Source organism: Sparus aurata, chromosome 15 (assembly GCF_900880675.1).
Source record: "Sparus aurata chromosome 15, fSpaAur1.1, whole genome shotgun sequence".
In the NCBI taxonomy this organism is placed as follows: Eukaryota; Metazoa; Chordata; class Actinopteri; order Spariformes; family Sparidae; genus Sparus; species Sparus aurata.
The window spans coordinates 15,160,333-15,187,557 of NC_044201.1; the positions used below are offsets into that span (position 1 = coordinate 15,160,333).

The following is a 27,225-nucleotide window of genomic DNA, read 5'->3' on the forward strand; positions in this document are numbered from 1 at the left end:
GTATCAATTTGCCTGGAATCTGATAGTCCTAGAATTGTCCTGAGTCTAGATGTGCCAATCATATCCGTGGAAGTTTCGCAAGACAAAGTAAAAAACGTAACCTTTGCTTTGCCTCCCTTCCTGTTCGCGATTAAGACAGCAGTGGACTCAACAGGAAAATGTCTTAATGCAATACATCCCTTTTATTAGACAATAAGCTCCATGAGTTTAATTTTAGTGGTGACATTAACCCACAGGGTTCATGGCTGATGTAGATGTCTATATTTGAAACTATCTGTCTAGTTAATTTCTCAGCCATCAGTATTAATCAATAAGACTGACACTCGCCAACTGTTGGTACTTGTCAGAGGAGATTCTTAACATTGTTGATGTTTTTTGACTTGACTGCCTCACTGCTCATACACACATGGTTCTATTGAAGAGGACTATTATAGATTGTGCACACATGAAATGAAATTCTCATGTAAATTTAATGAAACAATCTGAAAATCTGGAAGACCATGAAAAATGGCTTTCATTTATTTTTCATCTTTTTGTCAAGTCCCTGATAAATATTTCAGATGTGTGTGGTTGGCCACTGTATTGAAACTTTGTTGAATTAGCCAGCAGTGAAAGTAGTCACACAACCGCCCCTCGGGCATCTCCGTACACGAGGACTCCTCACAGCTGGAGCGGGACAGATGCACAGAATTCCTCTGGTGCTGCTGGGATCCATAGAGTATGGGCCGAAAACGGTGCCATATGGTGTAAGCTTGTAGCTCAATTTGACTGTGGCTGTGCAGCAGTGGTCACATCTGGAGTTGTGTGGTCACAAACACTGACATTACACAGTACATTTATTGAAAAACAAACAAACAAACATGTAATTCTACTGGATATATACTCAAACTGAGCTAAAATGTATCACCTAAAACTACCAGTAACCTGGGGATGGGGGTGATTTTTTTAAATCCTCCTTTGTGTTTAGAATATTTCTGTTACATTTACTTAAGTTACAATATCTGTTAGAGAATGTAAAAAAACTCATTTACAAATAGAAGTCCTGTATTCAGAAATGAAGAGTAAAAGTATTATTAAAAGTAATATTTTTAAGCAAAATGTTTTTAAAGGTAAAATCCTTAAAATGTTAATGAAATTGACAGTTTTTATATTAATGGTCTGCATTTTTCAGCAACAGCCATTCAGTGCATTAACATTCTGTAATTACTCCTCCATATAGTAGTTTGAGGGATTAGGGAATAGTCGCATGAGGGATTCATAGGAAACAATGCAGGATTTTATTTGGGAACACTACTTGAAACATGTGCAGAATGAAATCAGAATACAGTTTTTTACAGCTTATTAATTAGTACTAAAACAATATGAGTTTGTTACTCAAAGTGTCACCAAACCCATCCTGACAGAAATCTCAAGGATAAATACGTGTTTTACAGATACATATTAGATAGGCTTTTAATACTGGTGCATCACTGTGTGGGCAGCACTGTACTGTTGTATCTGGTTGAGTTGCAACCACTTTTAACTGTTATTTACAGTTAGGTCGTTCAGTTCAGCCGCTCCAAGTGGGTCACAAGATAAATCCGAGGGGCTGTGAGATAATTAATAGGGCAGGAAAGAAGAAAAACAAATGTTCTGCAACACAAATCTAAGTTTGTAAGTTCTTCAAGACAATGCTTTTTAATACATTTTCACAAGCCAGGCAAGTTTAATTTCTAATCTTTAAAAAAAATCAAACATTGAATATTATATATTGTAACAGAATACATTAAAAAAATGTAAAAGAATAAAGTACATAAAGCTGTAAAATAAAAATAGTGGAGTTTAAAGGTGAAATAATTTTGACAACACCAGTAGTACAAGTACCTCAACATTATACTTAAAGGGCAAGTCCTCCTATTTTACACATTAAAGTGTGTTTACAGTTCTTAGGGAGTACTACTGCATATGTGGAAAAAAAAGTGGTATTGTTGGTCTTTTGTGGCTCCGGAGGAAGCTGCATGTAATAAATCGTGATAAATTGCCTCCAGTCATGTCACTCAGTTGTATCATGGGTAATGTAGGCCAGGTTTTGAAAAGGAAGAAGAATGAGTGGGTTCTGCTGTATCAGTTCTGTTCATTTGTTTATAAACTGTCCATAATGAGTCCAACAGTGTGGGAGGAGCAATACAAGACCAGTGAGACTGCTTTTCTAAACCTGCTGCCTACATTACCCTCAATGCAATTTAACCACTGAGTGGCATCAGTGGAGGCAATTTATCAGATTAGATACAACTTCTTCTCAACAAGACCTGTAAACACACTTTAATGAGTAGAATTGGTGTAGTTATCCTTTAAGTCCAGTATTTTATTTACTTTCAGCCACCAAAGACAACATTCAGGTATACAGAAGGGCCTTTTTGCGCATTGTTGATTCCCAGACAGACATCCAGTCATGTGAAGAAAATCAAGAGGGGCAATCAAATGTGATATTTAATTGTGCAGCCAGCCCACCAGTTGAAACAGTGACCAGATTAAAAAAGTTTCCAGTGGATTCTATTATGGCCGCCTTTAATGGGACAAAGTCATGTAAAGTGTGGAAAACCACCAACATCTTGTTGGATCCAGTCAGCAACACAATTGGAAGTGGTTAAGTCTGATTCTTAAAGGAGTTTTTCAGTCAGCTGGCTGAAAGGGGAAGTGAGATTTGGGATTCTGGCAGGGCCAGCGTTGGTTGGCCAGATTATCCTTCTCATGCAAATGCCCTCCCTCCCCTGTTGGGTCCCAGTCAAGCGTGGGGGGGCTCGGTGCTGGCCACAGCTGCTTCCCGTTTCTGCTAAATCACACAGCAGCCATCTGGACGAGGCTGTCGCCGCACAACGCCGCCGAGCTCCTCTGCCGGCCTCGGCTGAGCCTCTCCAGACAGGCCTGGCCCTCAGAGCCCCGGCCCCTGCCTTCTGCTCCAGTGCCTGATCCTCCCTGTCCCAGCTCTGTGCTGCTGCTGCTCCTCAGAGGACCAGCAGGACTCTTCAGGTCCTGAACACGGCACATGTCACCATGCTGGTGTGTGTGAGCGTCTGTTTTGTGTGTGTGCATGCTGCTTATGCTAGCAGTACTCCCCTGATGTCTCAATTCTAACACGAGGGTCCCTGTGCAGACAAATGCCACTGTGATGTGTTAACTGTGTGTTCCTATCCTGTTTGGTATCCGTCGTAAATTCTAATACGATCTGAAGGAATGTTTTAGTTGGAAATCATAGAAATGATGCTTTATAACGACAAATAAACTGAGGAAAAAAGTCAATGTGTTGCTTTTTTAGGAAAATTTACTGTACTCCACAACCACGCGTAAATTGTGCAGCATGTGGAGAATTGTTTATTAATTCACCCCTCACTGTAAATGTTCTTTCAGTGTTTTTCTGTTTTGTACTTGAATGCCAGTCATTCACTCCTTTCTTGGCTCTTCGCTGACAGGTAGGAGTGAGTGGCGTCTTGAATGACATCTAAATGTAATTATTTCAGAAGGTTCCAGAGTGTGAAATGAAATCTCCACATTTCTTACGAAGGTCAGACGGTATAGCAAGACTCAGAGAAAGTTTGCATTAACGCCAGGAATCATTTTGACGAGCCCGGCCTTAATTTACGACAGACTTCGATCAATTTAACGTGGACATTTCCATAATCTTTGACAAGTCTTGGTAAAGAAAAACTATCCTATTAAAGTATCTGCATCCTAGAATCTTAAGCCTTTATTTATTTAAAAAGTTGATCAATTCACTGGAAAATAAAACACGTCCCCACTCTTTGTGCATATATAAAATATCCTTTATTGATATTTTATGCAAGCATAAAGCTCCTTCAAACCTCAAATGTCTCATCTTTATTTTAAAAATGAAACAATTTATAGCCAACATCAGAAAAGAAACATTAGGACAGAGGGTAACAAGTTCTTTTGATAAAACTAAAAATAACTTCCAGCAGCAGTCATGTTTTCACCTCAGAAACATTTAGTACAATTGGACAGATGAAGCTTTTATTAACTACTCTACAGACAAAGATCCATCACCGTAATAAATACAAAAACAGACAGGCATGTCATTGTGATATAAATAATATGTAGGTCATTACAAATACGAGAACAGGTTGAAACTTTGGGAGGAAATGCGAGGTTATCTACAGTGATTGTGGCGTTTCTTCTGATTGTATTTATACCGACACTTAAATGCACTGAAAACTGCAGTATGGAATCTTTTATTGACATTTCAGACACTTCAGGACAGATAGTATTTGTGAATGTTAGGGTGGAAATCTTTCCTATTTTTAAATCTAGAAAAAAGTTGCTGCCTGGTTTCCAAAAGAAAAGACACATTTATACATTTTATACATGAGGCAACTGTAAATAAGTAACTTGCGTCATCTTCACTAAATATTATTTTGCTTCTTCCACACAGACGGATGAACTACTCTTCCTTTTGAGCACGGCTTGAAAATAAAAGCATTTATGAATAGTTGCATCCAGGGGCGTAGTATAACATTTGGGCGAGTATCTTGTATGGGCCCCTCCCCCAAATCCACAGCTGGTCATTCTGGTATCTTTGCGAACTCTCCTCCTGTCCATCGCCCCTGGTTGTGTCCAACAAACATGCATACTTTGTATAAAAAACACAACTTTCAGACATCAACAATGTATTTTACGTTTTCTATGCATTTATTTTAGGTGCATGTCAATGAGTGAGTGTGTAGCATGTTTTCCATATGTACACCTGTTTGTCTGTGTGAAATCGATCGACGGGGCTCAGTAGCGATGCTCCCCTCGCGTTATGTGAGAGGAGAACTCGTATCGGTCTTGACTCCGGTGACCACAGAGGTTGCACTCGAAGGGGTCTCTGAAGCCGTGGCAGCCCATGTGAATGGTGTACATGACGTGGTCCAGGAAGAGAACGCGGCAGTGTTCGCAACGGTACGCCCTCACCTGCTCCCCGTCTGCCGTCACCACCTTGAAGCCCTCGGAAGCCATCTCAATGCTGGCCCGGATGGCCTCGTATTGCCTCTGCTGCTCCTCCTTCACCAGAGGGAGGACGCCGTTCCTCACCCCAGATGTGATGTGGTTGGTCAGGTAGATGAGACCGGGGGCCGTCCCGCCTGGGCGATCCTCATTGTTGCTCTCGGTGTCTGTGGAGTCCTGGCCGCTGTGGCTGGGCGAGCCGTCCTTCTCGCTGGAGGCAGACTTGGAGTTGGAGAGCAACAGCAGGTTCTCAGCTGCGCTGTCTTTGGCTGACAGACCTGTCCCTGTGTGGCCCTCGGGGGCCGGCTTGTGGAGAGGGAACATGGAGCCGATGCCTACATCAGAAGAGGAGGCCGGGGAGGTCTGAACCAGAGGGCGGAGCGACTCGGCCCCAAGGTAGCTGATGGCGCTGTTGATGGCCTGGTCGATAACGTGGGGCTGAATCAGCTCACCTGCTCCTCCATCGTAGGAGAGGTCTGACAGACGTTTGTCACCTGAGAGGCCAGACAGAAACAGAAGATCAGTGTGAAAGTTATACTTAAGCTTTCACCCACATCCTGTGATTTCACCATCTGATCACTGAGCCTGCTCCTCTCTAGCTAGGTCTGAAAATGACTCTTCTGGTCTCCCGTTGTTGTTTCTAGGCTGAGACTTGCATTTCCCTCAGCTCATTTATATTTCTTTTTCACCTCTTTTGTTATGGAGATTTTAATCATCTTTAATGTAAAATTAATAAACAGTATTAAACACTCATTAAATATTAAATCATAGACTTTTCTAGCAGCAATTAAATAATTTAAAGGCACATTTCCTGATCAGGCTGAACTGCAAACAGAGACTTTTGTCTTTCTACTACATGCATTCTGCAGGGCCAGGTAGGCAAGGAAAAATGCAACACTAACGAACACAAAACACACTGCAGCTTCACCTAGGTAGCTTTCATTGGTGCAGCAGTTACACTTATTTACCATCCAAAGTAGCGACATTGTATTTACACAAAGGAAGCAGATTTCGGCCCTTACCCACAAACTTCTGTGGCATAGTGCTTTTACGTTTAGCTACATTATTAGCTAGTCTGTCTAGCACCAAGGCTCTGTCAGATCCCGTCTGGCTTAAGTCTTCCCTCTGCTCATTCTGGTTGCTTTCTTCCTTTATTACTGGAAAGCAAGACAGAAAAGTAGATTTCAGAGTCAAGGTAATTTGAGTTTGTCCTTGTTAGCTTAAAGTGATGAAACTGGCGCCTGATAACACATGACGGTATCTTCCTCACAGAGCACAGAGCGGACTATTCTGACACATGTGAAGCACTTGGTCTGTAAATCTGTTCATGCTCACAGATGAGGTGTGGATGTGCTTCTCGAGAATTTTACGGTGTTTTCATTCAACTTGTGACTGTTGAGTATATACGGACAAATACGGAACTTGTTACCGACATGGCTTAATTGACTTAATTAGCTTTGCAGTGATTTTGAAAAGCTATAGAACTTATTTAAACAGAAATGGGAGTAATTCAACCTGACCCGTTGGAGCATTTAGTGACAGCAACATTGACGGGATGGTACACATGCATGGCGAGTCCTGCTCTCCCGGTAAAGCGGGTCATCAGATCTGGGTGAGAGCTGCAGTAAGTGAGTGTCTCGCAGGGCACCAACCTGTGTAGATGCTGTTCTGCAGCCCCATGCACTGGAGGTAGTTGTGACATCGCTCCTTGTGCTCCTCCAGAGAGCTGCGCTGCTTGTAGCTTCTCCCACAGTAAGCACACTTGTGGGGTTTTCCGACTGCAGAAAAAATTATTTGTGTTAATTATTATGTCAGTGAACATGTTTCTGTGTGGCATTAAATTAGATATTTTTGTGTGTCACACTATAATGATTCAACCTGCAGTTAATCTGATCTGGTGTTCTAGTCTTTTTCTGGACAGACACAGGAAGCTATAGTTTCAGTATACCACATTTTAAATGGAACAAAAAGAAAAAGACAAGCTGAGCAGTATGAACAGTGGTGAGACAAAGAAAAGAGAACCACCTACTTAAACTTAATTGACAGAAAGCCCAAGAAAAAGGCCTAGCTGCACCGCCCACACGGTTTCATAATTTTAAATTCCTCATTATGGCATGAGCATGGCTACTGACTACTTCTTAGGTCACTGAGGTCATGTTCTCTGAATTCTTGGGGAATTTGGGAAAACAACTTGGGGGAGTTTACATTTTTACAAAAAAAAAACCTTTGCATGGAGGGTTTTTCCTAAGCTGAATCCTCAAAAAAAAAAAAAAAAAAGGAATTGACATTTTCCTCAACGGAGGGTTATTCCTGTCCTTGTTGTGAGGCAAAGAGCCACTGCAGGGTTGTGTGAATGACCTGAAAATATAGAGTGAAGTAAAGACCAAGATCCTTTTTTTATTAGGTGCTTCCCTCAATATTGTGAATTACTGATAAATATTGTGGTGTGGGGGTTGGGAACTTTATTTAGAACTTTAAGTTCATGCCCAACCCATGGGCAGCAGAATTTTGAGAATAACTAAAGACAGTTTGAGAATAACTAAATACAGTTTATATAAATAAACAGTTGAATAAATAAAATGTCAAAAATACAAATAATAAATAAAATAATATGGGACCAACAGCCCTTTATTCCTCTAGAAAAAAGACCTCAACGAGCCACTTGGCGTCATTTTCATCATCACTATTCACATGAGCACTGTAGTTTATTTTTGGTGTAGTCACTTCCCAATTCCTGCTGCTCTAAATACTCAGTAGCAAGTGTGTCTTAATCCACAGCTGAAAGTTGTTCCTGACAAATGCACCTTTTACTCCAGTTTGAGTAATATTAGATTTGGGGGAGTTTTGGAAATAGCAAAGGAAACTACATATTTGCGAGCTGTTTATAAAGAAAGGCTTCAGCAGGAATGAATGGGCCTGGAGCTCAGTCAGAAACAAAGTAGTGAGGTCGAAAAATGCAGAGTGTGAGACGGACCAACACATAGTTGATTTTAAGCCTTTAAATAAATATATTAAATAATTCCAGTCATATCCTTAAAGCACAGGTCACCCATGCTTGTACTCTTTTTGATGCAACCTTTGCTTTTTCAATTCATTCACTTCCATGCACATCCACACTTTTATTTTTGTCATTTATTTTTGTTAGTCAAGACAGCTGGAAGTGCAAATCATAAGTTGAAACTGGTGTGCAAAAAAATGTAGCAGGTTGTCGTTCTGTTAAACTATTTAGAGCAAGCTTTGTAAGTGTACTACTGACACCCAAAATTTTCATTAACACATACTTCTGCAAAGCATTAGCAAAAAAAAAAAAGTGACACCACATCTACACCCTGTCAACTTCCCCTTATAGAGCACAGAGCGCATATGCACTGCAGAGCGTCTCATGCCTTTTTGTAAAGGCTTCCACCCAGCAGTTTTCTGTGTGGGTGAGCTTCCCATACTCACCCGAGTGGGTGCGTAAATGGCCGGTGAGGGCGTCCCTCCTGCGACAGGCATAGCTGCACAGGTGACATTTGAAGGGTTTCTCCCCTGAGTGGAGCTTGATGTGACGCAGTAGGTTGCCCTTCTGGGTGAAAGAGGCACCGCACTGGCTGCACTGGAACGGACGCTCTCCTGCGGACAAGAACACAACAGACGCACATTACTGCAAAGAGATTCAGAAGACAAACACAGAAAAAGAACAGGAAAAACAATAACTGGCACACAATTTCATATGTTTCTTATGTAGCCTACCAGGCAGTTCATGATTTTTAATATTTTTCTCGATTGCACCACTCTCCCTAATCTCACTATGTTTGATCCCTCCACTGACAATGATCAAGTCTTTGTCTTTTCTGAGTGGATGAAAAGGCGTACTGCTGCTGTGGGATCGCGGGGTCACTGCGCTACAAGCAGCCCGAGTGCCAGAACAAGCCGGATGATAGAGCATCTCCGGGGCAGAGAGCGATCCAGCAGCCTGCGGGAGGGTTTCACAGCAGAGTGACACTCCATCTCTCCATGCTCCCCCTGCCCCACCGACTTCTGGCGCTCTGATCGAACAAGAGCCTTTCAGACTCAGCCTGCCAGTTCCGTAATGCACCATTGCCTAGGTCAATTTGATCTGAAAATCTCATTTTTTCCTCTTCTTCGTCTCTAAAATAAGAGCGGCACATCACAATGCAAATTCAGCCTCATTTGAATAAAGCGAAGGAAACACTTTGTGTTGAGAGCCAGTCTTCCTGATCAGCGCTTCTGGAATAAACCAATATCCAGCCTCTCCGAGTGTTGTGGCATTCTGTGAGAACGTTTTAATATGGCTTTTTTTTCAAAGGCCCCCCATAAAATAAGAGTCACCAGTGAAGCAGCAAAAATATATAAAAAAAAGAAATTCATTAAAAATGCATTTCAGGAGCAAAGACTCGCCACAGAATATTTTCTATTTAAATAGGAGGCACTTCATTATATCTTTTATTGTACTTTCTTTTGCATTTACATTAGTCTAGTGTTCCTTTCTTCCATTTTGAGTTTCATTAGTTTCTAAAGCTTGACAGTTAAGTGCCTTTTTCAAAAATGTTCCCCACCACTGGTTTGGCTTCATTACAATAGAATATCAATTTTGAAATTTGAAAAACTTTTAATAGCCAGATAATTGTCAGTTCATAGAGATCCCATTTAATTGAAGCAGATATCCTGTTTCTTGACTGAGGGCATGTTTTTTTTTCGGACCAACTTTCGTCTCTCTCTCGCACAATAATTTGATCAGCTACTGTTGCTTGTCATGTGGTAATTCAGAGGCATTTAGATGAACAATAATGAATGCTAATGGTATGCTCAAAGTCTATTTCACGCATGATAGGAAGGATCTACATGCATACAGCCAAACGCAAGGATGCCATTGAAACTACTACTGAGGATGAGGGTGACTGCAAACATAAGAACAGTTTATTTCTACGACTATATCGCTAATGTTTGTGTGTAGGCAAAGAAGACACAAAGCTAGAGTATATACTGCGTGTGTTAATGCCAAACAATAGCAGGGGTTGAGCACTCACTTCATTTCTGCCATTTAAAGCCTAAAGAAGAGCTCTAAACATGAGGGGGAGCCACAGCAGACACCTTTCTACCCCTGATCCATCCTCTCACACTAACAGTGAACATGGGTGCAAAGGAAGGGCAAGAAGTATTGCAGGTGGCTTACCAGTGTGGCTTCGCTTGTGCACCATCAACACATTGGGGCCAATGCAAACTATCCCACAGATATCGCACTTGAGCTTCCCGTTGGGCAGCCGGATACCGCCGGCCGAGGAGAAGGCCTTGGCTTCGGGGCTCGGCTGTGAGCCGTTCACCTTGGCCCCGGAGGCATCGATCACGCGCAAGTCTTCCGCGCACTCCTCCTCCTCCACGCCATTCATGTCACAGGCCAGCCCATTCTCCTCATCACTGCGAGCCTCAACTTTAATGTTACAGGCTGGAAAAGAGGGCAAGGGGGGGCCACGGTTTAGAATACGAGCATGGTTCTTTCATGATGTTATACACTAAAGATGGGCAATTTATCAGTGTGATATTGATGCTGTGACAGGAGAACAGATAGAGCTGCTTGTTGAAACACTGTCATGTAGCCTTTAAGTTGCCTTTGTCCTGCTCTGAAAGGCTTCAGAATAGAAAAGTCAAACGATTTTGTGAACCTTTCTGTCTGTCCTCACTGAATGAAGGAATGTTGCTCATAGATGTTCATAAAATCCACTCGCCTCACAGATGAATTTCTTATTTGACTAAACATTAAGTCATTTATTTAGTTTTATTTAGTATTTAGTTATTTAGATTCATTCTTAAACACTATGTTTTTATCTTATTTTATATTTTCTCATTCGCCTGACCTGATGTGACTGTTAAATTCATCTTTGTCTTATTGTTTGCCCTTTTATATTGGTGGGATGGTTTCATAAACTTTTTTTTATTTCACTCACACATTTCCTTTTCCTCTTTTCTCCGAATGAGACATGACATTTAACACATAAAGTGCCATGTCATTCTTTTTGTTTCGCGCTCTAATAAAATACACAATTACTCCTTTTACAAAGACTGGGATGTGTTGAGGAATTTAAAGGGGCACTATGTAGTTTTGGAGAAAAAAGTTAAACTCATACTTTTGATATTAACAAGGTAATAATTCAAACTCAGCGATATTTATTGTTTCCATAAGTGAATAGACAAGCTGTTCTCAGAGGAAAATAAGGTCCCCAGAACACTGTTTGAAGCTAGAAAGGTGGCAGGGTCCGCCACATATAAACAAACCAAAACAGCAAGAAACTGTGTTGTCCCTTAAGATTAATTTGTTTATTCAGTTTATTCAGTAATGAAAACAGAGTGAGTTTGGTCATATAGTTTTTTTAGGCATAAAAAAAATCTTTCTTCTTTATAGAATGTTTTTCACAGCTATTAAACTGATCTTAAATTGTATTGTTGTAAATATGGTTTTGTTCATTCCCTATTTCTTTTGTTAGGATGAAACACTGCAACTACACTGTAATGTGACTACAGCAACCACAGCTTCGTGAAAACAAACTTCCTTAAGAGCACAATACGACATGTCCCTTGTTTACCGGGATGCTACATCAAACCCTCAAAAACTTCCCCTTGTTTCAGGCCTTTTTGTGAAACAACCCAAGAAAAGCCACAGACGAGTAATTTAAACTGTAGACTCTACCGCTCATTCTTTACAAAGTAGCATAATATTTCGTAAAGACACACAGGTGGATAGCTCATGTCGAATGTGTGAGGATGTCAGCAAAGAGATGAAGAAACGCACAGATCATCTCACACCATCACACTTTGGTGAAAAAAATGACAGCAAGATAAACAGGAAACAGAGACACAGGAAGCTGTGTGAAACTAGGGACGACAGCGGTGTCTATCAGAACAACAGAAGATGATGAACACACACAGGCACACGCAAGACACACTCACATCTGAGCTTTTTTCGCCATTTAGAAGGGTCTTAATCAGTCTAATTTCAAGCTTTTCAGAGTGCAGAGAGTAAACGCTGCACGATTGGTTAGCGTAACTGTTACTTGTGGAACAATAAGAAAGTCTCATTGGGGTCATTGAGGTCTGGTGTTCCCAAAATGATCAGAAAAAGGAGAAGTGTCCTCCCTGTTGATCGACCAGCTCCTCGTTTTCCCACCAGTGAGCTTTAGAAACAACTGACAGATCATGCAAGTCCCACAGCTACCAGCTTGTGGTTTGCATGTCACAGTGACAGCCTGATTTCCCCACGCCGCTACCTCTTGTTTGTACAACTGAAGAGGAAGAAGTGGAAATCATGAAATATAGGAATCTATGGAAAAGGGGAAGCTTCAGAAAGAGGGCCTGTCTAACTGAAATACCAAGAATTATGGAGAAGTGACAGAAAGGGAAGCACGGGAAAGGAATTGTAAAACAGCCTGTAACTGAAACATGCTTTATTCTATTTTTTTTTTTTTAGTTAGGAGTCTTGGTTTCACAGAAAGCCACTGAGGGAAACATGAATCCCCAAATGCACAGAATTGTGACCTATAGAGAACACAGAGTGGAGCGACACTTACAGAGGACCATGAGATGTTTGCGATCGCTTTTCCGATCAAAGTCACATAATCCGACAGTCCATCTCCACACATTTTTATTTTTTTATTCGCTGTAGCATGACAAACAATCTGCTCATCTGTAAAAAAAAAATTATATATATTGGACAAACCCTTGTCTTTTGCTGAGCAGATGAGATAAGGGAGAAGCCAGCCACGCACGCAAAGGGAAGGAAAGTCTTCACAGTTACGACACGGACCTGTGAGTGAATAGTTACCAAATATACTACACAACCAAAAGAGAGGCCTAATTACAATGCACAGAGGCAAATGATGCATTTAAGTGGGGGTTCATTTCACTTAGGAGTTAAGCTTGAGCTTTACAGTCGCATAATCTGTCAGATGAACTGAAACTACCCCTTCTATATACACTACCATTTATTTGAACCATTCCTACATTACCTTATCAAACTGTTCTTTGTTTGACCAATTTAAGTCCCCATTTATCCATCACATTTAGCTTTTTCACTGTTCATCTAATACCTCATAACTACCTCACTTTGTGTCCATTAAATTCAGCTAACTACCTATTTTAGCTATGTACCCATTTCTTCAAGCTATTTTACTATTTACTGTGAACTACCCGGATTTCACTTATAATCCATTTTAACCATGACTCGGTTACTAACAAAGGTTACCTAATTTAACCATTTATCGATTAGGCTATTTAAAGCTAACTTCAACTATCTATCAGTTACTTCTAAACAAATTTTATTCTCACCACGTTACTTTAGCTAATGTTGTCTATTTTAGCTAATGTTACCTGTTCTTGTCATGCACTTTACTTTTAGTTTCGCTTATGTTACATATTTTACCTTTCTATCCAACACTTTGAGCTATTTCATCTGTTTCTCCATTACTTTAAGCCACCTTCCTTACTTTAACTATTCATTTGTTATTTTTAGCTAACATGTTATGACCATGTATCCACTACTTTTAGCTTTCTTTATTTATCGGTTATTTTTATCCGTTGCCTATTCTTAACATGTCCTTATTACTTTTAGTTTAGCTAATGTTATCTAATTTACCTTTCTATCTAACTTTAAGCTAACTATTTCAAATGTTTATCCATCACTTTAAGGCTTTCTTCCCTACTTTAACTATTCACCTGTTATTTTGGGTTTGCGTTATCTTTTCCATTATCTTTTAAAGTTAACTGCTCGCTCAATAACACACACTCTCAACATGTGGTGTTCAGGTTTTTTTTTTTCTTCTTTCAATTACTTTAGCCTCTTCAAATCTCACCACATTTTCCGTGCAACGGCGGAGGAACGCCCCGGGAGTTGGGGATCACTGACTTAACACGTTTATACCTTACGTGACATTTTGTGAAATGCAAAATCAGGTTGTGCACGTGTCTTACTCACTGCACCAATCACCACCAGCGCGAAGCAGCCAGAGTCATCGTTTTGGAATTTTTTACCTTGTAAACTTTGCAAACGTGTGTGTGAATTTCTCACCTAAACCACTAAGGTTCTTTCAGACAGGCATATGCACTTTAATGATGATGTACCTGTAAGTAAATTAAGCTGAAGGGATTTTTAAGTAAGTGATGGGTAAGTGATCAGGTCTGTGCAATTTGCATATCGCAGGGCTCGAAAGCAAAACTTTCAACCCTCCTAATTCATTTATAGTTTTAGCCACAAAACCTCTGAATGACAGCAGAAATTGAGGTACTTTTCTTATGTCAACAGGGAGTTGCGGAATTTTGCACCAACCAAAAGGCTTCATCAGACTATTGCCATCCAGTATTGGTAAAAGAGGCACATATCTGGACGTGGGAATGTAGTCAGTGATCCAGGAATCACTTCTCAATTTAAACCCAAAAGGCAGGTGTATGTTGGCATTCTGTACATGTCGTTTATTTCTGGAACAATGCACTGAAAAAACTTTGTTGTTTATCTTGGTTGTCAGTTCCTAAAACACTGAATACACCAGCGAGGTTATCAGCCGGCTAAAGCAGACAGAAGGGAACCATGAACGCCGGGCTGCCACCCACTTCTCATGGATATGGGGAAGTTGTGACTGAATTGGGAGAAGGAAGAAGGCTTTTTACTTTACATGATGTTTGTCACTGTCACACATCCTGATTTGCTCGTTTTGGGAAGCAAGTGTCAGCTCTCAGCATAGACAAACAAGAAAGGGTGCAATAAAACGGTTGAAATGTGGATCTAATGCCCAGATTGGAGTAACTCATTCTGTGAACTGAGAAGGAAACAATGACAAAGATGTGATTAACTTTAAAAAAGACGCTATGGCGTTAGTGTTAAAGAAGCATTTTTGTATAAAATAAGAAATAATCAAGCAGGACTGGTGGATGTCGATGGCAGACTGGAGGCGACTTAGCGAGCGTGTTCTAGTTCTGCAGTGTGGAAACATAGGGAGCCTGCTGGAGGTTCCTGTTACTGACTAGTGCTGCTCTCACTGCCTGAAAATAACCCTGTGTGCAAGATAGTGGAACCACATGTGTTAAACCACGTTAGCAACACACTCAACACAACTTGCAGGAACACCAAAAACAGCCTGCTTTTCCCCTCACACTTAAAAAAAAAACTCGCCTCCATGTTTTCGGGAACTAGACTCAGCTCAGTCTCCCCTTTTTGTCTCAGGTCTCTGAAATAGCAAAAGCTCCGTCTGAATCACTGAAAGTGAAAGAGAAATCGTTTCACTGGGATGTCGAGAAGGTCATTGTACGGCCTTGTGACTTAAACCAAATATGTCCCTTATTTCCACTTTAAGCCAGCAAAGCAATACAATTAATTTTGCTCACATTTTGGTGGCAATTTACTGAACATGCTGAGCTGGAATAGGCTTCACTAAGCGTTATAAGCCTCCCACATGTTGTGAGTCATATGTGTGTGAATTGCAGCATTGTAAATGTGCAGCAAACTATGATGATCCCAGGCTGTGAAGAATTATTTGTAACAGGAAGCAACCTAGGTTTTGAGGTTTTTAGCTTTCGATACTTCGAGGTCCCGTGTCCCACATATAGTCCCCCCTGCTTTTTGCCTTTTTTTTTCACGACAGAGAACTGAGCAGCACATGATCCTAGGTGATAATTATAACTTACTCTGGCTTTTATCACAGAAGCAGCGATGCATAGATGTACCAGATACTTGCACTTCCCTTCTTTCACACTTTGGGCTCTTTCTCTCTGTCCCTATATAGACACGTGTGAAGTGATCATACCGTTTAGGGAATGAACAGAAACTAAAGCTCGTACATACGAGACGTCAACTGTGGCCTCTTTACTTTCTTTATCTCCACTGATGTAAGTCAAGCACTTAAATCAACTGCCTTCTGACTATTTCTTTTTTTTTTCTATTGTACTGTCACATCCATCAGTTGACTGACACGAGATGTACACGGTAAAATAAAACATGGCTCTACAGACGCTCCCTAACTCGATTTACCATGTTTTAATTGTTCTGATGACATCGCAGCTCAACACTTCCCTGCCTTTGCTGGGCGCCACACAGCTCAAACAGAGATCCTTTGTGAGTAAGCATGTGTCTGTGTGTCTGCGTATATATGTGTGTGTGTGTGTGTGTGCAGGTGCGTGACCTATGTGGTGTAGTGATGCGCTGATCTCTCTCTGAGCTTGGCCCTGTTCCTGAACTCTTTATCTCCAGGAGTGTTGAAACTGCCTGATGGCAAGTTCTTCTTAGGAAACTCTTACACATCCTATTTCAGTTTCCTCTGACATTTTATTTTTGACTGTGTGCTGCTAATCTTTGCCGTTATCTGGATGAGCATAAAAACACCGATAGGATGGTCAGCCGTCATTCTTGTTTTGTTTTTTTGCGATGAAGTAAATTTTTTTCCCCTGATGTCCTGAGAAATATATAAGCCGCCTTTTTCGTGATCTTGAGTCGCACATTTTACATCTTTAATCTTTAAAATTTTCTCAAACCTTTTTATTCTTTATGCATTTATTTTCCTATTGCTATTGTTGTAATTGGTCACGATCTAATTAAATCAATAGAATAAATAATTAAATGGATTCACCTGATCTGAATGCAATGGGTGGGCATATTAAAGTGTTACCAAGCTGTGAGTTTCATGAATAATCAGTGATAATAAGAAAAATAATATATATCGTTATATTTATTATTAATCTAAATCATTTATCCTATGAAAACCGTGTTTCATCTTACTGTCTCGTAAAACCTATTAGCTACCAAAGACCAATAATGATTCCACCTTGAATGTTTCCTGTTTCTTCACAAGCCACTCATGTTGGGACACTTGAGATAAATATACGGCGCCGATGTGAATCCCCCTTGCATGCTTCATCCTTATTTTCACCATGATATTCCCTGGCTTGATGTTCACAAACTCAAATCAAGGCCACATTAGCTATTCCTTAAGAGTCGGCTTATTAATGACATGCCATGGATCAAAGGGATTTTTTTTTTTTTACCTTATTTGCCAATGACCTAAATGTGTCTCTTTGCAGCTTTAAATTAATTTTTCCAAGGGATTTGAAAGGGTAAATATCTCCCACTGGATGTGTATCGGATTTAGTTATGAGAACGTTTTTTATGCCTTTTTTTAATATATATGTTTTGCTTTTGATACTGACATTGCTTTCATTTAACCATTTTACTGATTTGGATGCTTTGGGAATGAATACATTAGTGTTGGGAAAGGCACTGCAGTGGTCCTGACTCCTTCTGGTTGCTGCTTCATGGGATACACTCAACCTAATGTAGCAATCACACACTTAAGACTTGTTTATTCCTAAAGGAGCACCACGTCGTTTTAGGAAAGACATTTGAATCAAAAGGGAAAGATCTTCTTGTGTTACTTTCTTTATATTTGGTGGATTTTGTGTCATTACCTCATTAATATCGTAAATTTTAACACTCTTCTCTAAAACTACATAGTGCCCCTTTAATTTACACACACGCATCAGTGATGTTCTGACTGGCTGTGGGTGCGTTTGTTGAGATGCTGCCTCGTACCTTTGTCCCCTCTGTTGTTCTGCTGGTGGGTGGAGCCGGCTGACAGGTCTTCAGGGACGGCCATGGGCTCCTCCGCCTCCTCGGACGCTTCGTTGGCAGGGGGGCTGTCCCTGCCTGGGGAGACACACACCAGCAAACACCCATCACTCACCACGTAACCCCTCGACGTGTCTCATTCGGGGGCAGCAAAATTACCTCCGGCTGGTGTAAGAACCTGTTTGCGGGCCTATTGTATCTACCTTTCGCACTCTACGGCTCAATCATGCAGTAGGCAGTCTTTTACCTGGCATCTGGGCCATTTCCTGGGCCTCTTCTGTCTCCATGCGGTGCAAGTACTCTAATGGGAGAGAGATAGAGATGTAGATGTGTGTAAGTTTAATCAAGTGCAGGCTGAAGAAACAACATTATAAAAAGCTAGAGTGGAGTAAAGAGTGTACTTCTCGGCGTGACTTTGTCACCTCGGTGAGATCACTCTTGTCACAGCAGCCGACGCACCACTGTCCCCCACATTACATTACAAAGAATTACAGACATTTTCATTACAAGTCTGACAGAGAGACTGAGCTTGGAGAGCGGGCTTGGCTCCGGCTGATGGGGGCCCGCTGGTAGCGCGGGGGTTGCCGGGAATGGGCTTTCAGACCACATTTGTTATTTATTGTTAATTTCCTGCCACGTAATCATCCAAAAATGCAAACTGACTGCCGCAAAATTAAGCAGAAAATTAACTGGCCCCGGGTCACGAAGATGCGGGTGTTTGCCGTGCCCAGCTGATCGGCGCTCATGTTCTCTCTAATTTACTGAGCATGCATCGCTGAGCCCGCGGCCTGAGCACAGACGCATGGAAGCCACAATGAGAAACAAAGAGAGAGAGAAGAAGAAGAGCAGCGAGATGGATAGAGGCAGAGGAGAAGATAGCAGCGGGAGGGCAAGAGTCAGAAGAGCAAACGCAACAGGAAGGCGCAGAGAAACGAGGAGAGGCAGAAAAGCAGGCTGAAGGACAGAGAAGTTCTCTTTATTTATTTTTTTGAAGCAATCCTTTGGCCAGGGCTGAATATCTGAGGAGTCACCAGTGCTCGTGGCCCCATTAATAATGGATGGCCCTCAAGCCTGCAGCAGATGGGCCCGACAGCCTCAGCCCCAGCTCCGCCACTTCAAGAAGCCCTTGGTGGGGCCGCTGCCCAGTCCAAGCAGCCACTCAGGGAGAAGTGAAGCTCCCGAAAATAGAGAAACAAGCCCAAGGGAGAAGGGGAACCTAGGCCTTCCTGTTTTACTGACAGATGGCTCCACACATTTGGAACAAATAGTGGGAAGCGACGGGGCCGCTCTGTCGCAACGCACAGTATTTTGCGGAGTCAAGTCAGGAGCTCGAAGACGCCCAGGACGCAAGTGTGAGCGGAGGAAGAGGAGGGGGGCAAAGGTCACTGGTGCAGATGATTCGCTCAGCACAACACGGGAGTGTTGCGTGTTAACTCTGCTGAGCTACGACTCTGCAGCGGCGTTCTTCAGCATCTGGAGTTTGCAGGTTGGGGGCAGAGGGGGGTATATTCTCATGTGCCCTTTTTTCTGGGCAGATGGTGCGAGGGGAAACACGGATGCGTTGGTGTGGGGGCTTCGACAGAAATAAAAAAAGAGAGTTCCTACATGCAGTCACAACCCACTTGCGTAGGCATGTGGAAAGTAAGGTGCATGGAGAATAATCAGGAAGTAGCCTCTCAGTTTGAGCCCAACGTGATACTGTTATGCCGTTTTCAATTTCTGCATGTTACAGATATTTTTGTCACCTTTTAAAAAACTTTACCCACATTGTTTTTAGTTGCACCTCCATCTTTACCCACTGGGCCTTCATTTTGTTCGGGCCAAAGTTTAAAGTTCTACTTTTTGATAAGAAGAAGTGATGTGCAGTTAAAATGTTTACATCCAGCTTCAATTGCTTTTCCTTTTCATTTATTCAATCAAATCAAAGAGAGATTTTTCCTGTAACCCCCGTCGCTGTGTGTGTGTGTGTGTGTGTGTGTGTGTGTGTGTGTGTGTGTGTGTGTGTGTGTGTGAACTGGGGGCAGGTGGAATCTTTCAGTAAGTGAAATGGAAGTCACAGAAAAGACTTCTGACATATAGCGCAGGGGTACTGGAAAAGTTTTGGTCTGAGTACGTCAAGTGAGGAGAGGCAGGAAGAGGCTTGTGGGTTGACAGAATTCTCGGTCCCCCCTCCTGTGTGTGTGTGTGTGTGTGTGTGTTTGGTGGATGGTGGTGGTGTGTTTGAGGGGGGGAGGTTAGAGGCGTCTTCTCATAGTGAGATGTAAAAGCTACACCAGGGAGCAGGGTGGAGATGAGAAACAACGAAACCGTTAACAGATACTGAGGGACCACACCAGCAAAGTTTGGATACCCAGAAGGAAGCTTGAACACGGTGTGTGCGAGCGTGTGTGTGTGTATGAACAAGATACATGATTAAAATGAATAAACACTGGAATACAGGAAGAAACACATGTCCCAAGACAATGTCCCGAAAAGACATTTCTCAAGTGTTTGAATGAAATTTTGTGTCATTAAAATTATTTTTTTTTACATTTTTCTTTTAGTAATAATTCCACATTATGGTGTAAATCTATAAAATCTGTAACCTTTAATGCAATGATTAAACCCTAATAAAAAAAATTAGGAAAGTGCGACAAAAGGCCAAGGAAGCTCGTGTTAAATACTTTCACACGTTTCTGCTTATGACAATTAGATTTTTTTGGCAGCAATAAAACATGTCACAGCATTTAAATACACCAGGAACCGTGCTATATCATCACTTTATGACTCCAGCTTCATCACACTAAAAGTTTCCACCTTCTGACGATTAATGAAAATATCTGAATTATTGTTTTCGCTCTTGTGGGTTTTCACGAGGGGTGATGAAGCTGTGGGCGCTTTCTTATCAACCATTTAGGAGAGGAGATTATCCTACACTGGCAAGCAATGTGGTGCATGGACACCTTTGTTCATATGCACACATGGAGATTCTCATCAGTAATTCATGAAATGTATGGGTGTAAGTGGGTAGATAGTGTTAGCGGATGTGTTCGGGGAGCCTATCGAGGGGGTGAGGGGAGAGTAAAGGTGCGCCGAAGAGAAGTTTCCTTCATTTGCATCTGACACACTTCACTACTCTGCTATTCAGACAGTACAATCATTTTAATAACTGTCTGCCTTCCTCTGCCCCCCCCCCTCCTCCTCACCCCTTCCTACTTCTGTTTCTACTGACAAGAAAGATGATGTATCTACAGAAAGATTTGCAGCACTTTCAGCACTTCTCTTTCCAAGCGAGCTATGAAAAAGTCCTATTTGTGCAGGTACTGGGGTTCCTTTTCTGAGTTTTAAGTAGATCTAACATCTGAAAATCAAACTTGTTTCTGTTAGCTTGTGTTTAATATTTGCATGTCGGTCGGATTTTGAGTGAATTTACAGAATAATTAACTTCCCTGAAATGTTTCACCCTCAGGGGAAAAATAAGTAAACTTCAGCTGCATCCATTCTGACTAAAACAGATGACACAAACTGAAGACGCTCTCTCACAGCTTAAGACTGACTGACTTCATCACACAAACGCCACTTTAAAGCTAAATGTATGATGGCTGAATTTAATTTTAATTGGATCAAAAGCCAATGTGGGCTAAAAAAAAAAAAAAGGAAAAAAAGAGAAAATGTTAGATCAGGTTTTGCGACAAACAACTTTTATTTCCGCCACAAGTCTGACGGTGAATCTTTCTGTTTCTCTCGTTAGGGCGTTGATGAACAACTTTCCACCTCAGTGTCAGCGGTGTAAAAAGTTTTATAAGTCCTGCCTACAATAGGTATGTGCCTTTCTTTCCCCCCCTTCTCATCTCACAGACGTTTAACAACCGAGACTGTGGCTCGAACAGGTGAAAACAAAGATTAACGGTACGGGACATTATCAGTTTTATCGATTATTAACTGAAATGTGACGCGAGAGACAGCGTTGGTCTGTGCGTAATGATTTCCTGTTCAAGCAGCGCTAAAATATCTTCACACACGGTTTGGACTTTGGTCCCGGCAAATATACATCTTCATGACAAGCTTTATTATTATTTTTTTTATTTTTTATTTTTTTTGTGAATTCGTCTTTTAATATTTAAGGATTCAGGCGAGAGGAACGATCTGAAGTTTACTGAGTGCGCACATCTGTCGCAACAGGTGCTACAACAGGAATGTAAAAACGGATTAAACATCTTAAAATTACAAAGAAATCCGTGGATAATTAGCAGTAAATCTTATAAATCGGGTTCATATTTTTATATAAATTAAAGATATTAGGACATAATTTATCCATATGTTCCCAAAAGAAAAAGACGCATGGAAAATGGGGAACATTCCATTATTTCTGTTAATTTTCTGGCAACTGAGAAACAAAATGAAGTGTGAAAATGAACGTATTTCCCTGTACTTAATTCTAAAAGGTTGTCTGTTTTGTTAATCCGTTACGTGTCCTGTACCAGCAGAGAATAACGCGCACTAAACGGGATGTGATGCTGCGGCGCACCTGCACCGAAACTATAAGGAAAGTCTTTTCCAGTCAGGTGCAAACGTCTCCTAAAAAACTCGAGAGGACACGAGCTCATTCTAGAGGTCTTGATTTAGCCTTTAAGATCAGAGTGGAGCTGAAAAGCGCGGTGGAAGTCACTTTACCTGCTATTCCTTGAGTTTGCAGTATGAAGTTCTTCCAACTCTCCCCGGCTCCATGTGCAGAAGGTCGCAGCGCCGCGGCGGCCCCATGGAGCTGCGCCCTGAGTCCCTCCCCTCTCCACTGCACTTCCTCGTTCCAGCCCAACATGACTATGTCTCTGAGCTCGACTGGGGCATTTTGCTTGCTTTTATCCACAGGCCGAGTCTGCGGCGGGGAGTCGAGCCGCCGAGCCCTTGGCACTTGCTTTGTGCCGTGCCAATAAAAGCTGACACCCAGTAGACCATTACTGGCAGCCATGCATGAGATGGGATGAGGCGCGCGAGGAGAGTGGACCATTCATTGTTTATTTATTTCATTCTCACCGATGGGGTGGGGGGGGGGGGGGGACTCCTTACTTGCATATTGGACAGCTCCCCTTCTGTCACCTGTTCTGGCACGCTGAAGCAAATCCATGAAATTAACACAACTGTTTTCTTTCCCACATAATGAGTTTTTTTCCCCCTCTTCAATTTGACTTTGTTCTTTCTCTGCAGTCATTATCCCCTTAGTGTCACAGCCTCCTGTCCCACCCCATCACATCAGCAAAGTGTCCACAGTCCAGATTATGTCTCAACCTCAGCAAATAGTTTCTCTCTTTCTTTCTTTCTTTTTTTCACCATTTGACTCTTTGATACTTTCTGTTTTAAAGTGCATGAATGCTGAGTTACCACTCAGTCCTGCAGGCATGCATTAGTACACTCTCTGAAATGTGGTTTTCCCTCTGGTTTTGTGCACAACCCAACACTTGCTCTATGAGTCCAACCCCATCAGAGATATCTTAGTTTCAGATGCTTCCATCAATACGAGCTCTGCCAGACTCTCTCTAACTGGAACATTCGAGTTTTTGCCTGCCGCAGAGTCTCATCATCTAAATTCACAACTGCTTGGAAGTGACTTGAAACTGAACACACAGCGTAGAATGTAAATAAGTAACTGTCACCACAACCCTGACATCAGGTGCAGTTCTTCATCCCCTTCCTCCTGTTATAATCCATGCTGATAGTGTAAACGTAACATATAAGAACAGTCTGCTCGATTGCAGCACAGCCGCAGCTGTGCATCACTATTTAGACGTTTCAGATGTTGAATAATTACTTTCCTATTTACTTATCACGCCAAGCTAAGTGTCAATCCCACAGTGATGGAACGTAACACGTAGGTCCATTAGGGGCACACGATATGGAAAGAAAGTCACATTTCAATTATTTTCACAGATATTACAAATGCACTGTGAGTCACAATTAGTAGGAATGATCATTTTTGCATCACAATTTTCATTTCCACTGAAAAACTATGATTAATCTTATTGATGTGACATTTCTTGGGTTCTGTACCAAACAAACATGTATTCTTACATCTGTTGAACCGGATTTGTAGAGCAGGACATCTCTTCAGCACTACAGTAATTCATTATAATATGTGTCACACATTTTACCTTCATCAAGTAATAATAACTGCAACGTAGGTTATCTTGCGATGAATTGTGCAGCCCTTGAGTACACTGAAGTGAGTACTATACGTAAAGGCTAATTCCACCAATTTTACACAGTGTGTTTACAGGTCTTGGGGATTATGACTGCAAATGTGAAAAAAAATATATATATGTTCAAGTATTTTGTGGCTTCAGAGGAAAATGCAAATAATCGGATTAATTGCCTCCAGTGATGTCACTCAGCTGTATTGTGGGTAATGTAGTCCAGGTACTGAAAAGGAAGAAGAATGTGTGGGTTTTGCTGTATCACTTCTTCTGTTCATTTGTTTATAAACGGGGCATAACGAGTCCAACAGCATTATAGGAGTAGACTAGACCAGCAGAATGCTTTACCGGGTGCCTACATTACCAACAATCCAACTTGACATCACTGGAGGCAGTTTATAAGATTACAAGGCTTTTTACTACTTTTTTCACATCTACAGTACTTCTTGATACCTGTAAACACACTTTAATATATAAAATCGGTGGAGTTTTCCTTTAAGTAGAAGTTTTTCCATTAAATAAAGTATTTCCAGTTTAATGTAACTCTATTGTACTTCTACTCCACTACAATTGTCTCACCGCTTTAGTTACAGTGAAACTGTAAGTGAAAATGTTTCTCTAAAATGATTTTGAATTTTTCTGTAAATGAACAATGAAACATTAATGGGTTGAGAACAAACTTTGACAGCTTAAGCTAATTCAGGTACATAAAGACAAATTTGAATAAACTAGATGATGCGTCATCACAAAGTTGACTCCTCTCGTCGCTTTAAACATATGATGATCTTATAGAATACGATGCATATCTGTAGATTTAACTATATACTTTGTAAAATATTTAAAACTAGCTCAGCCTTAAACAGCTACAGCACTATAAGGCAACATACAATTTAATGTGGCAGGGAGCATTTGACTGCAGAATAACATCTACTTTTGATACTTTAAGCAGAGTTTGCTGACATACTTTTGTCTACAGAGTACAGAGTACTCTACAGAGTAGGACTATTTTCACTGTGTGGTATTAGTACTTGTACTTTCGGATCTGAATACTTCTTCCACCACTGCAATCTCATAGTCGATGAGTGATGAGTGCCGATATACTGTCTGAGAATATTCTAAGAAATATAAATTGTGGATTAATATTGATGGAAATTCTTGAATAAGTAATGAGTCACACCTCTGGTTTGGTTAAAGTAACTCACCTCTCATTTTCAGATATGTCCTGTCATTATAATCTCATATGAATATCTGCTGGAGTGGATGCTGGCTGTAATTACTGTGTTTCAAATTACTCATGCTTATACTATTAAAGTGGATCTTTTTTGCCACTCAGAAATGTATGATTAAGTCACAGGAGTTTGTACTTTATATTCCTGAACATGTGGTGGTTTTACTGCATTTACCTTCCACTGTTTTCTCTGCTTGTGACTGTTTTTCCCAGTATCCCACAGTCCTCAGGCCCCTCAGAGAAACCCTTATCTCAGGAGAGGCCGTGTGTGCTGGATTGCTGAGTCACCTTTCGTGGGAGGCTGCCCTTATCTCCTAAGAAGCACAGCATTCAGGCAGTTGGTTGCAAAAGGAGGAACTTTGGGCAGGAGTACTGTGGCCTGCTGTGTCTTCACGGCTCATAATACGGATTGCAGCAACGCTTTGCAGACTTCCTCAAAGCCTCTCGGCCACCGCTGCTTTGTCTGCGAGGTCAGGCGCTTGCAGCTTTTGGACGTGAGCAGGTGTCCTCCATGAGGCCACACGGAGGGAATGCTGGGACTGAGATGTGACTCAGCGCTATCGGTGAACGCAGAGGGGGTCCAATCATGACTGTGGTCTTCCTTGAGATACCGTCCCAGTGACACAGCAGCTTCTCTCGCTGTGGGTCTGAGAGGCAAAATGCAGTGAGGACAATGATTCAGTCGAGTTTTTAGAGAAGCTGCTGCAGAGGTGGGATCAATGCTCACCGCTGGCAGAGTTGCTGGTCATCATCATAACGTCTGATTTCCAAAAAACGTGTACATTCTTATTGCTCCTGTGGAAACACCTACACGTTGACTGATCTTTCTGCAGAGGGCTTTAATGTTTATAAGATTACTTAATTCTGCAGCATTCAAGATTACGTTACATGTACGGACTGTAATCCACGACTGCAAATCAAACCAAACATTACCCTCTGTGCCTTCGGGTTAATCCACAACCTGAAGCAAGCCATGTTGCTGTAATTAATATCATTACCTGGCAAGTCTCAAAACATCATCAGGCAATGTAGCCGGGCGACTACCGAACAAAAGGCTCCGACTGCTTCTTATTTCATGGATCTTTAAGCAGTATTCACTGTTTCACATTTGGAAGCAAGAGCAGCATGTAACCCTTAATTGTTTTCAACACCTTAATAAGTCAAAGACGTTCAAGGCTGATAATCACATTAAATAGTCCAATTTATCTAAAAAGTCAATTGCAAACTGAAAAACTCCCTTTCTTTAGGAATGCATTATGCTGTGAGGATGTCAGAGTAAATTAAATTCCCCTCTGCACACTAAAGCATCTATTTCCTTATGGTAATTATCTGCTGGAATAGACGTGTCACTAGAAGGAGTCAGGCATGCTTGACATTTAGCCTTTTTATGGAGAGGCGATGAGTAAAAATTAAGATGAGGAAAAGGAAATTAATCTCGAGCCCAGGCAGGCATTGAGAGATCCTGGAGGATAGTGGCTGAATCAATCATGATGTTTGTGAGCCTGTTTTGAAAAGGAGCCGGTGATGAGATTCAGACCACAGGCTGGAAAATCTGACGAGGAGGGGGAGGAGGAGGGGGGTGGCTTCTTTAGCAAATAGAGTTATGATTGCTGTGAGAGGGGTTTTACGCAGTTTTATTGGTTTTTAAACACAACGGCAAACATACAAACTTGGGTGCAATATCAATTTAAAAGAAAAAATAAAGGGACATTCATGATTTACGACAAAACATCCTACGTATGTGAAACAATGATCAGGAATTTGTTTTAAAATGGTTTAGTTGATGATAACTAAGTCTGGTCCCTCCATCATTTCATAAAGTAGTTAATGGGCAATGCTGGCTTTCTAAATTTAGCCTTAAATTCAACATTGTTCAACACATTAACTGGTGGTGACTAGATGTCAATCACTAACAGAGTTGTGAGCTGATATCCAGCCAAAAGGATGAGTGCACTCTCTAGATCTGATGGATTTACGACGATGCAAAGGAGAGGATAAATCTGAAGGAATCTACGGTGTGCTATGTCGCTATATGTTTATTGACTCTGAGCTACTAAAGGGAAAATGTACACGTCTTTTACACGTGAAGTCTAGTTTACTTGTCATCAGTGTTAACGTGTCACAATACAATGCAGTCATGTAACTGGGTAAATGTTCGTTTGCAAGTGGACATGTGCGCTATCTCACCGGGAGTGTTCTAAGCTGGCTTGCTAACGTTACCCATTAAATTACATTTGGAAGTCACCCGT

At 41.4% G+C, this 27,225-nt stretch overlaps 1 protein-coding gene and 1 long non-coding RNA gene across 7 annotated transcripts; one reads left to right on the forward strand and one right to left on the reverse strand.

The window, feature by feature from the left end:
• Nucleotides 1-3,782: 3,782 nt before the first annotated feature.
• On the reverse strand, nucleotides 3,783-22,529 carry ikzf1 (IKAROS family zinc finger 1 (Ikaros)). 5 transcript variants are annotated; one of them, XM_030442794.1, is made up of 8 exons: nucleotides 22,235-22,459; nucleotides 17,829-17,882; nucleotides 17,546-17,659; nucleotides 10,157-10,426; nucleotides 8,425-8,592; nucleotides 6,633-6,758; nucleotides 6,003-6,137; nucleotides 3,783-5,474 (listed from the first exon to the last, which is right to left on the reverse strand). In XM_030442794.1, exons 1-8 carry the CDS (start codon nucleotides 22,377-22,379, stop codon nucleotides 4,771-4,773), a joined length of 1,716 nt encoding a protein of 571 aa, XP_030298654.1. In that variant the 5' UTR covers nucleotides 22,380-22,459; the 3' UTR covers nucleotides 3,783-4,770. The 5 variants fall into 5 exon arrangements, with proteins under 5 accessions (XP_030298654.1, XP_030298658.1, XP_030298655.1 ...); XM_030442798.1 differs by having other exon boundaries at nucleotides 17,785-17,882; nucleotides 22,235-22,255; XM_030442795.1 differs by lacking the exon at nucleotides 6,003-6,137.
• On the forward strand, nucleotides 20,795-27,220 carry LOC115597112 (uncharacterized). 2 transcript variants are annotated; one of them, XR_003987014.1, is made up of 3 exons: nucleotides 20,795-20,880; nucleotides 21,312-21,469; nucleotides 25,190-27,220. It is a non-coding gene; the product is annotated as an uncharacterized LOC115597112 (long non-coding RNA). The 2 variants fall into 2 exon arrangements; XR_003987015.1 differs by having other exon boundaries at nucleotides 21,312-21,381.
• Nucleotides 27,221-27,225: the final 5 nt, after the last annotated feature.

Bases quoted from the DNA above. Each gene is read 5' to 3' on its own strand.
- ikzf1 (XM_030442794.1), bottom strand. From the start codon at position 22,379: ATGTTGGGCTGGAACGAGGAAGTGCAGTGGAGAGGGGAGGGACTCAGG. The intron at 17,883-22,234 runs GTAAAGTGACTT...CTCTCCCATTAG, and splicing joins GCAAACTCAAGGAATAGCAG to AGTACTTGCACCGCATGGAG. The intron at 10,427-17,545 runs GTACGAGGCAGC...CCTCTTTTCCAG, and splicing joins GAACAACAGAGGGGACAAAG to CCTGTAACATTAAAGTTGAG.